The sequence below is a fragment of the Lottia gigantea genome (genome assembly GCF_000327385.1).
Source record: "Lottia gigantea unplaced genomic scaffold LOTGIsca_25, whole genome shotgun sequence".
In the NCBI taxonomy this organism is placed as follows: Eukaryota; Metazoa; Mollusca; class Gastropoda; family Lottiidae; genus Lottia; species Lottia gigantea.
Window position 1 is genome coordinate 951766 of NW_008708752.1, and position 15514 is coordinate 967279.

The 15514-nt window shown below is 32.1% G+C and overlaps 3 protein-coding genes across 3 annotated transcripts in view; 2 read left to right on the forward strand and 1 right to left on the reverse strand.

Moving 5' to 3' along the window:
• LOTGIDRAFT_160473 (hypothetical protein) overlaps positions 1-2841 on the forward strand; it is a gene marked incomplete at both ends in the record, with an annotated part of 9501 nt that extends 6660 nt beyond the window's left edge. Inside the window, 2 exons of the mRNA XM_009055606.1 lie at positions 2176-2288; positions 2709-2841. Coding sequence (XP_009053854.1) covers positions 2176-2288; positions 2709-2841 — 246 coding nt within the window. The remainder of the gene's footprint in view (positions 1-2175; positions 2289-2708) is intronic.
• A 2173-nt stretch (positions 2842-5014) lies between these two features.
• On the forward strand, positions 5015-5212 carry LOTGIDRAFT_69946 (hypothetical protein; the record flags this gene model as incomplete). The annotated part of the gene is made up of 1 exon (XM_009055533.1): positions 5015-5212. A coding segment is annotated over one exon (198 nt), but the record flags the coding sequence as incomplete, so codon positions are not given.
• A 484-nt stretch (positions 5213-5696) lies between these two features.
• On the reverse strand, positions 5697-10451 carry LOTGIDRAFT_73040 (hypothetical protein; the record flags this gene model as incomplete). The annotated part of the gene is made up of 10 exons (XM_009055534.1): positions 5697-5782; positions 6116-6254; positions 6682-6731; positions 6950-7068; positions 7646-7790; positions 8057-8173; positions 8609-8744; positions 8864-8958; positions 9228-9365; positions 10340-10451. Coding segments are annotated over 10 exons (1137 nt in total), but the record flags the coding sequence as incomplete, so codon positions are not given.
• Positions 10452-15514: the final 5063 nt, after the last annotated feature.

The window sequence follows — 15514 nt, forward strand, 5'->3', positions numbered from 1 at the left end:
ATTATATAGAAACATGTTCCACAAAGACAGGATAACCAATGTATGTATCCAGCATAATCAGAATATTCTTCTATAAAAGATGGTTATATGTATCAGATGTATCTAACAGAATCAAAATACTATTCACCAAAAGAAGATGTATATATCCATCAGATGTAAGAATGTCTAACAGAATCAAAATATTCATCATGAACCAGATGTATCCAACAGAAACAAAATATTCTTCATCCTCAAGAGATGTTTATATTCATTGGATGTGTCAAACAGATTCTTCTTCAGAAGTAAATGTTTATATGCATTAGATGTAGCCAACAGAATAACATCAATTTTATCAAAAGAAGATGTTTAAATCCATCAGATTATCCAACAGAAACAAAATATTCTTCATCCCTAGGAGATGGTTATATTCATTGAATGTATCTAACAGAATCTTCTTCAATGGTAAATGTTGATATGCCTCAAATGTAGCCAATAGAATCAGAATATTCTTCATCAAAAGAAATGTTTAAATGAACCAGATGAAGCCATTAGAATCAGAATATTCTTCATTAAAAGATGTTTATATTATGCAACAGATGTATTCAACCAAATCTGAACACTCTTTATCAAAAGAAGATGTTTAAATGCACCAGAAGTATCCAACAGAATCAGAATATTCTTTGTCAAAAGAAGATGTTTATATGCATCAGATCTAACAGAATCAGAATATTCTTCATCAAAAACGATGTTTAAATGCATCAGATGTACCCAACAGAGTCAGAATTATCTTTTAACAAAAGATGATGTTTAAATGCATCAGATGTACCAAACAGAATCTCCATCAAAAGAAGATGTTTATATAAACCAGGTGTATCCAAAAGAATCAGAATATTCTTCATCAAAAAAAAAAAGTTTATGTATGCTTAAGATGTATCCATCAGAATATTCTTCATCAAAAATGATGTTGAAATAAACCAGAGGAATTCAATAGAATCAGAATATTCTTCATCTATGGAAACTTTTTGTATATATCAGAGGTATCCACAAATAATTTTTAACAAAAGAAAACCTAAAACAGAATCATCTTTATCAAGAAAAGCTGGTTGAAGGAACCCAAAAGTGTCATTATATTTGAGTCCTACATCTCAAGGAAATGTTGATGTTCTGAAAGACAATCAGCAAAAGCTTTATAGCAAAGTCACAAAATTAAACAGCATTCCCAATTGACATTAAATGTCAAACCACCATTCAGTGCTTCTGAATCCCATAGTCCTATAAGAGCCCATTTTATTCATAAGCCCAAGTCCTTCAAAAATCCGTTGAAATCCTTTCTTAGCCCAAGTCCTTCAAAAATCTGTTACAATCCTTTCCTAGCCCAAGTCCTTCAACAATCCGTTACAATCCTTTCCTAGCCCAAGTCCTTCAAAAATCTGTTACAATCCTTTCCTAGCCCAAGTCCTTCAACAATCTGTTACAATCCTTTCAAAGCCCAAGTCCTTCAATAATCTGTTACAATCCTTTCTTGGCCCAAGTCCTTCAATAATCTGTTACAATCCTTTCAAAGCCCAAGTCCTTCAACAATCTGTTACAATCATTTCTTAGCCCAAGTCCTTCAATAATCTGTTACAATCATTTCTTGGCCCAAGTCCTTCAACAATCCATTATAATCCTTTCAACCAAATGTAGATTAGAAAGTAGTGTGAAATCCTCAAACTATGTTTAATGATAACTCGATGGTAGCTGATTTCCATGTCCTCGAGTTGACCCAAGAAAATATTGATATAAAGATGATCTACATGATCAAAGATACTTAAATCAACATGATCCTTATGATTTAAGTCAACATGATCCAAGAAGTACTTTGCATGATCCAAAGGACTGTTTGTCCGCATGATTATAGAAATTATATAGAAACATGTTCCACAAAGACAGGATAACCAATGTATGTATCCAGCATAATCAGAATATTCTTTATCAAAAGGAGATGTTTATATGCATCAGATGTGATCAACAGAATCAAAAAATTCTTCATCAAAAGATGTAATGAGCATCTGATGTTTCCAACTCTCTTCATCAAAAGAAAATGTTTATATAAACCAGATGTATCAAACATAAGATGTTTAAATTTATGTGCATCAGATGTATTCAACAGAATCAAAATACTCTTCATCAAATGATGTTTATATTATGCAACAGATGTATCCAACAAAATCAGAATATTCTTCTTTAAAAGAAGGTTATATGTATCAGATGTATCTAACAGAATCAAAATACTATTCACCAAAAGAAGATGTATATATCCATCAGATGTAAGAATGTCCAACAGAATCAAAATATTCATCATGAACCAGATGTATCCAACAGAAACAAAATATTCTTCATCCTCAAGAGATGTTTATATTCATTGGATGTGTCAAACAGATTCTTCTTCAGAAGTAAATGTTTATATGCATTAGATGTAGCCAACAGAATAACATCAATTTTATCAAAAGAAGATGTTTAAATCCATCAGATTATCCAACAGAAACAAAATATTCTTTATCCCTAGGAGATGGTTATATTCATTGAATGTATCTAACAGAATCTTCTTCAATGGTAAATGTTGATATGCATCAAATGTAGCCAATAGAATCAGAATATTCTTCATCAAAAGAAATGTTTAAATGAACCAGATGTAGCCATTAGAATCAGAATATTCTTCATTAAAAGATGTTTATATTATACAACAGATGTATTCAACCAAATCTGAACACTCTTTATCAAAAGAAGATGTTTAAATGTACCAGATGTATCCAACAGAAACAAAATATTCTTCATCAAGAGAAGATGTTTAAATGCATGATATGTTACGAACAGAATTAGAATATTCTTTGTCAAATGAAGATGTTTATATGCATCAGATCTAACAGAATCAGAATATTCTTCATCAAAAACAATGTTTATATGCATCAGATGTATCCAACAGAATCAGAATCATCTTTTATCAAAAGATGATGTTTAAATGCATCAGATGTACCAAACAGAATCTCCATCAAAAGAAGATGTTTATATAAACCAGGTGTATCCAAAAGAATCATAATATTCTTCATCAAAAAAAAAAAAAGTTTATATATGCTTAAGATGTATCCATCAGAATATTCTTCATCAAAAATGATGTTGAAATAAACCAGATGAATTCAATAGAATCAGAATATTCTTCATCTATGGAAACTTTTTGTATATATCAGAGGTATCCACAAATAATTTTTAACAAAAGAAAACCTAAAACAGAATCATCTTTATCAAGAAAAGCTGGTTGAAGGAACCCAAAAGTGTCATTATATTTGAGTCCTACATCTCAAGGAAATGTTGATGTTCTGAAAGACAATCAGCAAAAGCTTTATAGCAAAGTCACAAAATTAAACAGCATTCCCAATTGGCATTAAATGTCAAACCACCATTCAGTGCTTCTGAATCCCATAGTCCTATCAGAGCACATTTTATTCATAAGCCCAAGTCCTTCAAAAATCAGTTGAAATCCTTTCTTAGCCCAAGTCCTTCAAAAATCTGTTACAATCTTTTCCTAGCCCAAGTCCTTCAATAATCTGTTAAAATCCTTTCTTAGCCCAAGTCCTTCAAAACTCTGTTACAATCGTTTCCTAGCCCAAGTCCTTCAACAATCGGTTACAATCTTTTCCTAGCCCAAGTCCTTCAATAATCTGTTAAAATCCTTTCCTGGCCCAAGTTCTCCTATAATCCGTTACATTCTTTTCCTAGCCCAAGTCCTTATATAATCTGTTACAATCTTTTCCTAGCCCAAGTCCTTCAACAATCCGTTACAATCCTTTCCTAGCCCAAGTCCTTCAACAATCCGTTACAATCCTTTCCTGGCCCAAGTCCTTCAACAATCCGTTACAATCCTTTCCTGGCCCAAGTCCTTCAATAATCCTGTTACAATCCTTTCAAAGCCCAAGTCCTTCAACAATCCGTTAAAATCCTTTCTTAGCCCAAGTCCTTCAACAATCCGTTACAATCCTTTCCTAGCCCAAGTCCTTCAACAATCTGTTACAATCCTGTCTTAGCCCAAGTCCTTCAACAATCCATTACAATCCTTTCTTAGCCCAAGTCCTTCAACAATCTGTTACAATCCTTTCCTAGCTCATGTCTTTTGATAGTCCATTTTTTTCCATATCTCTAATTCAATACAGATGCAGTTTCTACAGTTCCTTTTTCAATTTTAGAATATTAAGATGTATTTGGCTATTTAATTGTCAAAATTATTCTTGTTTTTAGGCTACTCCCAGCTCCCTAAAATACACCCAAATTGAAGCAATTTTTTATACTGTGATTTATTTTTATATCATAAGGTATTGTGGAAAAGGAACAATCTAATTTAGGATTTCAAAGTTAAAACAAATTTTTATGACCTGATTACCATATAAGGTTTCTTTACCCTCCGTTGCCATAGAACAAAAAAAATAAAAATAAAAATGATAAAAAAAATAGCTGCAGAAAATATGACGTATCCAATACACGTGTGTCAAATTCTTACATTTTATTGTAATTAAAAAAAAAAAAAAAAAAAAAAATGTTTAATTATATAAACTTTCAACGAATATATATGACTATCTTTATAGTGCTTTTTACATATTTATATCACAGTATGAGGATATATTATTTTATAAAGATATTTTTTATGATATTTTTTGCCGATATATTATTTTTCTACAGATTTTTTATTTTCATATTAAATCTATGAAATAAACTTTTATTTTTTATATTCTTAATCATTGTGTATATATAGTTGATTTAATTATAATAAAATTATTTTAAAATATATAATTTTTAATAATTTCTGGTGTTAGTAAGAAATCGTAAAGAGCTTTATATTTATCGGGGGCACTGATAAAATCAATTTGCACCATACCAATTTTTAGTCAAACATCTGTGGTTTCTGCAATTTCAAGAAAAATAAGTTTTTGATGACGTCACTAATCGTGAATTATGCTTTTTTTTTTTTAATCAAATAACTATCATAGAGTACACAGAAGAACTGCCTTTTAAATGTGATGTTTGTAACAAGAAATTTGTTCAACAGGAAGCACCTCGAGTTCACATGAGAATACCCATCGGAGAGAAACCTATAAATGTGATGTTTGTGAAAAATGTTTTACACAACAACTTTCTCTTGGGAGAAAAACCTTTCAAATGTGAAGTTTGTGAAAAGGGTTTTACTCAAGAAAGTACATTCTTAAACAAAAGTTCTGTCTTAAAACCAAGATATATGGAAATAATCAATAAAATATTGTCTAACTTTTTTCATAAATTTATTGCCCATAACAAGAAAAACATAAATTTATATAAAATAAATAATAATGTAAAAAAAACAAAAAACAAAACCTTAATGGGCTTAATGAAACATTATTACAATGAGATTCATTAATAAAACCATTTTCAAATATCACTTGATAAAAAAATATTGAGGTGGAAGACACAAGAATCATTTAACAATATCCATACAAACCTTTCATATTAATGCAAGTTCAAATAAAATTTGATTGAATTTTAAAGTCATTTGTGATACACATGAAAACTTTTTAACATCCTTTAAAAGCAAAAATGAGATAACAAGGTATGCACTTATTCTTGTGCTTTTTTATAATGTCTTAGACAGAAGCCTCCTTAGATCTTATACTCCATCGTTCAGAGAAATAGGCTAAAATAATAGAAGATAATGATACTACAGCTAGAAGTTGAAATACAGCATACCAACTATAATATTCAGCCATCAAACTTAATGGATAACCAGATATTACTACACCCACTGGAAAAAAGAAAAAGTGTCTCTGATTGAGTAATGATAAGGAATGTAGTCATTTTCATTATTGTTAAATAGAAAACTATATAAGTTGTCTGTAACACATTTTAAACATTATCAATTATCATTAATATCATTCATTCGGAATATATTATATGGAGTGTTACGTCCTACTTTTCTGCATGTTCTGGCTCAATGAAAGCGGGAAATGCAGTGTGCAATAAGGGAAATTTTGGGGCATTAGGTTAAATTTTTTGATTTCCAACTGTCGAGGGATCTTTAATGTGTACAGGGTCCAATCAAATATAAATTAGTAGGCTAAATATTCATATTTCTTACCATTAGCAGATAGTGAAGCTATACTATGTGCAGTACCTTCTAAACCTACTGGAGCACTTTCCATTGCTGTAACACCATATAATGATATAACACCATAAAGACCAAATCCTAATCCAAAACCAATAACACTTATCATAATCTGAAATGCAAATCAGACACTGAAGAACGTTATTAAAGTCAACAAAGCCATTATGAAGTTCATGACTATTTAAGCACTCTGCTCTTCAAAAATTGAGGACTTTAAGATTTGTCCAGGTATTTTAAAATTGGAATGAAATACTATCTTTCCATATAATGATGTGGACAGGCCTGTAGCTATAGGGGAGCACGGCCCGGCAATAGCCGACCCATATCATCATTGGAGCTAAATGCAAACGGCAGAATCATCGAACTATAATGAAATTAAAGTGAATTTATTAATTGTTTCTTTAATTGGAGGTATTGACAGTAAAATTTTCATGTTCCAGGAAATCTTATATAAACTTTCCCCCTTTTGCTACTTCAGCTATCCACAACCACCCCAATGCCCCTCCGAATATATCACTTTACATTAAATAAATTATTACTTGATAAGATGCTGCAGTAACATAATATAACAACATAAACAAACAACCAACTGGAATACAGGCAAACCATAACGTCACTTTTAATCTTGGATTAAAAGATACACCTTTCTGAAATAAACAAAAAATAATATACCCATTTATATCTGAAATAAAAACAATAAGAGATGCAGATTACACCCACTTCAGAAGTGCTATGGAATCGAAGCCCATCTTGATACTAAGTGCAAGATAACCACACCATATTTGTGATGAAAATACCGTCCAGGACACACGGGAAAAATAATACTAAATAAGAACCATGTTCTTACTTTCAAAAGAAAATCAGAGAAATAACCAGCTGATAATGAACCTATAAATCCACCCATTTCTTGACTACTGGTAAATAAACTTCCTGAAATATTAAACAAATATATCCACTGTGATTGCAGACGGTGCTGGAAAAGCCAAGTAATCCTAGAATTTCCCAGGGTGTGCAAGGCGGGTAGCCCGTCGTTAGGGTTGGGCCTCGCCCCCAGTAAAACCTTCTTCAGTTCAGCAGAGATTGATTCATTTACAGTGTCTTTGTACAAAATCAAAAAGATTTGATACGTTTTTGACGCCTCAAAATTGTCAGAAATGAGATCTTGGGGCCTTTAATTCTTCAAATTTTCTGAGTACGAAATCTGAGCCCCAGCACCAATTCATTCCTGGCAACTGGGCTGGAGGCGGGTCAGAGTGATGATATGGAAAGAGGATTTAATGATATTGACAGGACAATAAAATGAGGCTCCAAGAGTTACATCCTTAAAAATATGAAGTAGAGTAAGCTACTATCACTGTCTTGGCAAAATTTCAATGTATACTGCACTGCCTTATGGAAGGTATAACATGAAATCTTATTTCTTTTGTAATCTTCAGTGACCATATATAAAAGTGTTGTATTTTCTCAACCTTTTGTGTTTACCAGAGTGAAAAGTCAAGGTACAAACCTGTTACTAGAGAATGACCTTTATCTTGTATTAAGTATAGTTGACCCCAATCACTACAACCACCTCGTATCATAGATATTAATAAATAGTTGATACATACTCCTACAAATACTGGTTCTTTTAATATATTTAATAACAACTCTAACTTATCTTCTACAAAAAATTCATAATTTGTACTTAGATAAATAACAACAATATATGTTTATGTTTGCACTTGTAAAATAGTGCTCAATATAAGGATGACAAGAGTTAAAATGAAATATTAAAGGGACAGGTGTCTATTTTTGGGTGACAACCACCTCAGACACTCTACGGGCCACTCATGATGAACATTTTGCATTTAAGTATACATATACCACGTTTTTGGAATTTTCGGTATGTGGAAATATGAATGGTAATCAACTTACTTTTTGAAGCCTTTGCTGGTGGAGTTCTGTCATCAGATTTTTTGGCATTGGAAGTCTTGGAAGGTGAATCAGATATACTACTGAAGATGTAAATAGAAATGACAATACACATAACACCTGAAAAATAACCATTCAATAGAATCAAATATTACAATACACCTGAAAATAACATCCAATAGAATCAGTTATAAGAATACACCTGAAAATAACTATTCAATAGAATCAAATATTACAATACACCTGACAAATAACCATTCAATAGAATCAGTTATAAGAATACACCTGAAAATAACTATTCAATAGAATCAGTTATAAGAATACACCTGAAAATAACTATTCAATAGAATCAGTTATAAGAATACACCTGAAAATAACTATTCAATAGAATCAGTTATAAGAATACACCTGAAAATAACCATTCAACATAAAATCATGTTTATGGAATCATTTACATTGAAAGCTCTGACGAATAAAAGCGTTGCTAGTAAAGCACTGCACATATCATATTTTCTTTTTTTTTACAAATATAAAAAGGGAATTCATCAGAATTACCTCCAATACATAACGCTGTTCTCCAACCAAAATAATATATTAAAGTAGTTATCAATAATGGTCCAACACTACCAGCTAGATTTGATGCTGATGATAAGGCACTCCACCATGTTCCAAACTGACTAGCAGGAAACCACTGAAAAGAAATGAACCAGTTAAGGACTGATGGTCAGATGACTTCAGCCAGTTACTGACTGTTTGATTGTTACCAATTGCTTAATACATATATACTTTACAAAGTTCTGCTGGACTTACCCTTTTCAGCAATATTGCACAAGAAGGCCAACTAGGTCCTTGAGACAAACCATTTAAAAACCATAATATAGAAAACAATGACACAGAATTAAACACTGAAAGGAAAATCCAATAGCATCAAGAGACAGAAAAGGGAGACAATTCACATGGGAAAAGCTGAGTATGATCCATAAAGAAAGGCAGATTGCATGTATATTGATTTTGTTACATTCAAATTATTTCCGTTTACCAAAAACCATTTGATTCTTTTCTTAGCTTCAGGTATAACCCACATTTATTTAGGTCTGTAAACCATTAGACACAAAAACTTGTGGTTAGAGAGGTTTGTGTCCTTTCATTTACAATTTGAAAAGCTTATACTTACATGTAAATAATAAAGCTGTAAAACCTGTTAAAAATAAACTTAAAGAAAACATCTTGGAAGGACTAGAAGAATCCACCACTACACCACTCAAAAACTTACTGATAGTATAACCTAGCATTTGAGAACTCACCACCATACCTATCATAAACAAAAATCAGAGATGAATTCATGTTTGATGCATTACCCTATGATGACTTATAAATGAGTCAATGAAGACCATAAACTTGACTGAGTATTAATATAAATTTTTCAAACTGACAATTTCAAGTCTAAATATGTATTTAAAGTTATGATTTGATATGTATCATGATATCTATCTTACAATAGGGCTGGGCAATATAGGTCCTAGTGGATATCACAATATCAAGAATTAAAATATCACAATATGGGTAGGACAAAAATTTGCAATTGTGCCTTCAATATATTATTTCTTTCCTAATGAACCCTTTTCAGGTACTGCTTTTGTATGTAAAACAGAAATTTGAATGGTGAATTGTCGAGTAGATAGAAGTGTATAACAGAAAAATAGATCTATATTTGTTATCTTTAATTTGGTCGAGTTTCACAGTTAACTTGATATTGGAAACAGATGTTTCAAAGCATCAAGTTTTCATTGTTAGGACCCTATTTTTTCATAAAGGGCTTAGGGTAGTATTACATTATTTTGTGTTAGTACATATTAATTCAACCAAACTACTCCACCTGATAAGCCAAAATCAATATTTACTGGAGATGGCATTCACCTTTCTAAATTTATTATTGGTATGTCTTTTATGTGCAACCATATTTGATTACCAAGCATGATGCATAAGCATTAAGCAATAAACATAACCATCTTTCATTTTATTTCAATGATTTTCATTGGTCAAGAGATAAAAGTTTTGCCCAATAAGATTTTGTTTTGTTGATGTACCAAAGACTTGTTGTTGACATGGATCAAATTTCAGAATAATATAAACATATTTAATGCAGACATAGTTTGTAACCGTTTTTAATCTTTCAAAGAGAGTTTTTGTTAAATTGCAGTAGAACTAGATGCCGGGTATAATTCTGAAAGTGACATGGATAGCTTAAAGCAAGTATACAGATGACTAAATTGATGAAAGACATACCTAACTGATTTTTCTCAAGTTTTTCTTCTTCCATTATATAAGGACTGGCAAAGGAGAATGATTTTCGAACACAATATAACAAAAAATAACCAGTAAATAAAGTTAAAAATAACTTGAATAGCTTTTCATCCAATGCCATCATGGATTCTGAAATAAAGAATGATAATGATGATATTGTACATGTTATCAAAATCTATTGGGGTATACCTAATACCTTGACAACCAACAATATATTTGGCCTTCTTGTGACCTTGTCAAGAACAAGCAAGAAGGATATCAGACAACATTCAAATGATGTCAATTGCAGTAATTTGCCACTGAATAGGTGCCTGATATTACTAATATTGTGGTTTATATATAACATCTGATAAGCCTAGTATGCAGTCTATGCTTGTCAAAAAACAAAATCCACACTAACAGGTGACATTTGAATTCATAATGAAAAAGCAGCGCCAATGTTGCGTACAAAAATGACAATGTGCAATGGCAGTGATTAACTGATTTGCAGTCATACCACTGATAGTAGAAAATCACCTATTTCGATTAAAATAAAACGAATGGAATTTTACTGCCTACTTTTCTGCAACAAAATGGGCTAATGATGGGCCAATGCCACACAGTGCGCAATTACGAAATTTTGCCAGAACAGCAGCATTAGCTTGCTCTTTTTCTGTTGCAAACTTTATAGATCTATAGCACTTGTGGCTTTAGTTTATCATCTCATCTAGACGACTAGACTCCTTTTCCATATCGGCTCCTTCGACCTGCATCACTAACAGGGATAAACCTGAAGCAGGTAGGCTTATTATTTCGACTTAAATGCCGAGATTGAACCCTGCTGGACCTTCAGTCATGTTCATGTTACTGAGCTAACTCACTAGTGACACTGGGCACTGGCATGTGTAACAACTGTTGACACCACCTATCATGAATTAAAAAGAAATGAATAAACTAATCAACTTACAGTGAGTAGTATCACACAATAGAAAATTAACTCTGAATGTAGTAAATACAAAATTTCAGATCACTGTTCTTATTTTCCACTTCATATGTTTACATTCGATGCCGGATGTTACATTAACGGTGTCGCTTATTTTATACCTTTGGAAATTTACACAAACCGGTGTCGCATGTGTTATTAAAGCTAGCTCTAAATTTCATGAGTGAGTGAGACAAAATGACTTGGAAAGCAGACGTCTACGTTTCCACATTATGAGATAAGTTTACTCTTCCACCGTTTGCCTAATTCTTAAAAATTACTCGATAAGCTTCGTTCTTTAGAACTCGATCGCTTTAGCGATACCTACCATCATAATTATTATACTTATAGTTATAGGCTATGGGTATCCTGCCATGGAATATTGACATTGTAATGAAATATCTCCCTTTTTTAAAGTATTTGCCTTGCCTAATAACCATTACAATTAGCCTGTTATTTCATAATCTTTTTGCATGAGATTTTTTTGGATACGCCGCGTATATAATAGGCCTAGTATTGAAATGAGCGGATCTACAAAATTAAAGATAAACGATGGCTGGTGTAAGATGTACACGCCTAGCCTATGTATATTGATCAACAGTCGCTCATTAATACGAGAAGTTGGAAAATCTATTATCTTTTATAGTCATCATTAGTCATGGTAATCAGAAGAGAAGTCTTTTAATGACTTAATTGACCGTTTCAGGTGTTACAACTTTTTACTGCCATAGAGTCTTTGTGCGTGACGTTCAGCTTTCAGTACTTCGCGTTAAACAGAACAATATGACCAGTAGGCTGAAGAACAATATAGGCCTACATGGTTGGTTGGAACATAACAGCAAGAGCTGGTATAACAGACTATAGGTAGTTTTTGATAGTCACAGTAGTTGGATTGGTTGAGAATTGTAAGATCTGTATGGTCAGCTAGGATGACATGGTGTGGTAAAACTCGGTCCTGGATGGTGTGTCGTGAGTTTCCTTAACTCATCATTCTCCAGAACCCATGGTAATTCTTGTTGATTGGTAGTTACTATGGAGATGTTTACCTTTTTAGATTATCATATGGCATCACAAAATGCATTCACTTATTTGACTTAGAATTGCTTGAATAGCCTACTTGTTAAGATAGTCCAACAAAGGATTACGGATGGGATATACGTATGTTAAGGTCTATAAATTTATCGGAGCAGCTTCAATAAAAGAGACATTTGAATGTCTGGTCAAAACCGTCTCAATATCCCATCTGTATATCACGTCTGAAGAACGGGTACAGCCAGATTTGTCCGGCTAGTGGTCAGATTACTGACAACAAGTCTATCTTGTTGAAATTCTGCCAAAGGTCCCTGTTTGTATGATTAATGCTCACAGTAATAATGTGTGGGACAGTCGAGTTTACAGAGTAAGAAGAGAACATTTCATTAGAGGTTGACGATTTCTCAGGTGTTTCTGAATGAAGGACTAATTATTGTTATTCATTGACTTTAAAAGTCGTGAAACTGATTAATTAATCTTTCACAGGTAAGATGTCATTTCTTATTTCAGATTTCACTTCGAATTGGCAAAATATCTATAATATTATGACACTATGGCCATAAAAAATGAGTTTAGCCTGTTATTATAGTTTAAAAATTCGTGTAGATTATGTAAAATTATAAAAGACTTTTGACCCACAAGAATCAAGTTGTTTCTATAGTGATAAGCATTGTAGGCCTATATTATAATATGAGAAAATATGCCTCATTAAATTTAAAGTGATAACAGACGAGCGATTTTGACTTTTATATTTATCCATAATAATGATAGGATTTAAAAGACTATTGAAATAGAGAAACTTGAAACTAAACCGGTAAAAATTAAATGTAGATGTCTATTTCAAAAAGTAAAGTACATACTTTGAGCGCAATACTGGTAAATAAAAATCCAACAAGGTAATGCCAAACTGTTGGAGAAAATACGACTTTTAAACCAATGAATATCATTTCAATTTTGGACAACTGGAGAGAAGACCAAACCATCAAGCTGTCCAAATTCAGAATTAGGGCAATCACCATCTTGTCTGTCGTTTGGGCTTGGGTCTTGTTTGTGGGGTTAAATTCCTTCCTTATCTTTTGTCTGGCGCTGATAAACAAGATGTATGAAGTAATAATGCCGGGCGATTTGTTTACATCATCATTAACCCTAAGTGCAGATTCTGTTAGAGTTTTTGTTGTTGTAAATCAACGTTGAACCAGTATAAGGTTTAAAATAGGCCTACGAATCTACATAAAGATTTATTCGAAATATCTGTCTCTATTCAAGATTCTGATAGATATTTCTACAGTCGACTGAAGTAGGGTCAGAAAAACTTGGACCTTTTTAGAGAATGTTTCCGCACCCCCAAAGGTGTATGTGTTTTAAACACATTTTTTATATATCTGAATCGTACACCCATTGATTTAAACTTTCAAATTGGTCACATCTTACCATCAGTCCTAAATCAAAATATATTTTATTATGCTAGATGCTTGCTCTTCTCGTTGTAAGCATTAGTTTTCACTGTACCTTTATAACCAATAAAAAAACGTGTTGTTTCTAAAATGTACATGGCCAGAGAAGTTCAAAGTTCTTTTGACATTGAAATGAAAACTGGTTTTATGTTTCCGTTTTGACTAGAACTCATAGAATTATTCGTACTCTCGACGCACGTTTCTGAGTAACTCTTTCAAAATGAGACTTTAAAATGTGTTAAGTAAAAGAGGGCTCACTGAAAATATCGAATAAGAAGTAGATTTTTTTTTTACTTTGTGGTAAAGACTTGATATATGCTTGACAAGTAGTTTCAATGTCTTCGATCTGGTACAACAAGTTGTCTGAAGAGCTTGGTTATTATTATTAGAAACAGTTAGACCGATTAGATGAAGAGCGTTCTACTTAACTCATTTGTTATGATTTATAATAATCATGATTGATCTGGAACATATAATTCACATTAAATCCGATTTACTTGTTGATTCCAATAAATACTTTATTGATTTTCTGACCACAAACGAGTGAAGGATATAACAAAGCCTATAATAGTCTTGGAAATTCACACAGATTGAACATAGTTCTCCCTCACTTAAAGGGGCAGTATGCACAATTTTCATTATGAAAAACGTCGTAAATTATACCTGAATATATTTCTTCATATTTATACTTATGTATCTACTTGATCAAACTGAATTAGTTTTAAAAACTGAGAGTAGCCTACTAATTGTTAATTAAACAGTTTAACCTCGACTAAAGCAAAAAAAAAGTAATGCCCCTTTAAAGCATTCTTTTTCTGTGAATTGAAAGTTGACAGTCACTTTTCAGCATTTCATATTCATATCAATAGTAGTCTAAAAAATTTATTTTGCAAATCAGGAAAAATCAGCCGAACGATTTGCCTACTAAGTTATTATTATTAGTCAAGTTCACTATTGCATGTCATTTGATTGCAGTTAAAGGGATAGTAATGAGGTTTCCTAAATTTTGTATGTGTATTGCTGACAATGATAAAGTCAATTTGCACCATACAAATTTTAAACAGACGTCTGCAATTCCACTGAAAATGACGTCACTAATCTCGAAGGACCTTATGTGATAAGCTTAAAGCTTATTTCGTGACGAGTGACGTCATCAAAGACTTATTTTTGAGGAATTGCAGAAGCCAGTGTCCCCGATACCCATAATTATTTTTAGAAAACCTCTAAACAATCCCTTAAAAAGGTTACATATTCATTTCTGTGCAAAATTTACGAACTTTTGTTATCACAGGTGTCTAACGGTCATCCTGACACAATCTGATAGCGATTTGATAACGGTAGATTTGATATGCTATTAGTTAGGGGCCTATGGTGTGAAATAATACTTATCCTAGACATAAAATACATAGTATATATAATATAAAACACTTGTATGTAGCCTACTAGATTAAAGCTCATCGTATATAGTGTATATATACAACCAGTAGCCTACGTATTGCCATATTGGCGGTATTGTGCTTAGATATTTATTTTTAACAGAAATTGGCTTCATTTTATCTTCACCCATTTCCCCTAAACTGTTTTTAAAGGGACGAATTCGCCAGTCTTTGACCAATCGTACTTAAGTTTCAAAAACAGGATTTTTGTTAGCTATGCCAATCAGTAATAATGTTCACAGCTCATCGTCAAAATTTAATCCTTCAAATCCAC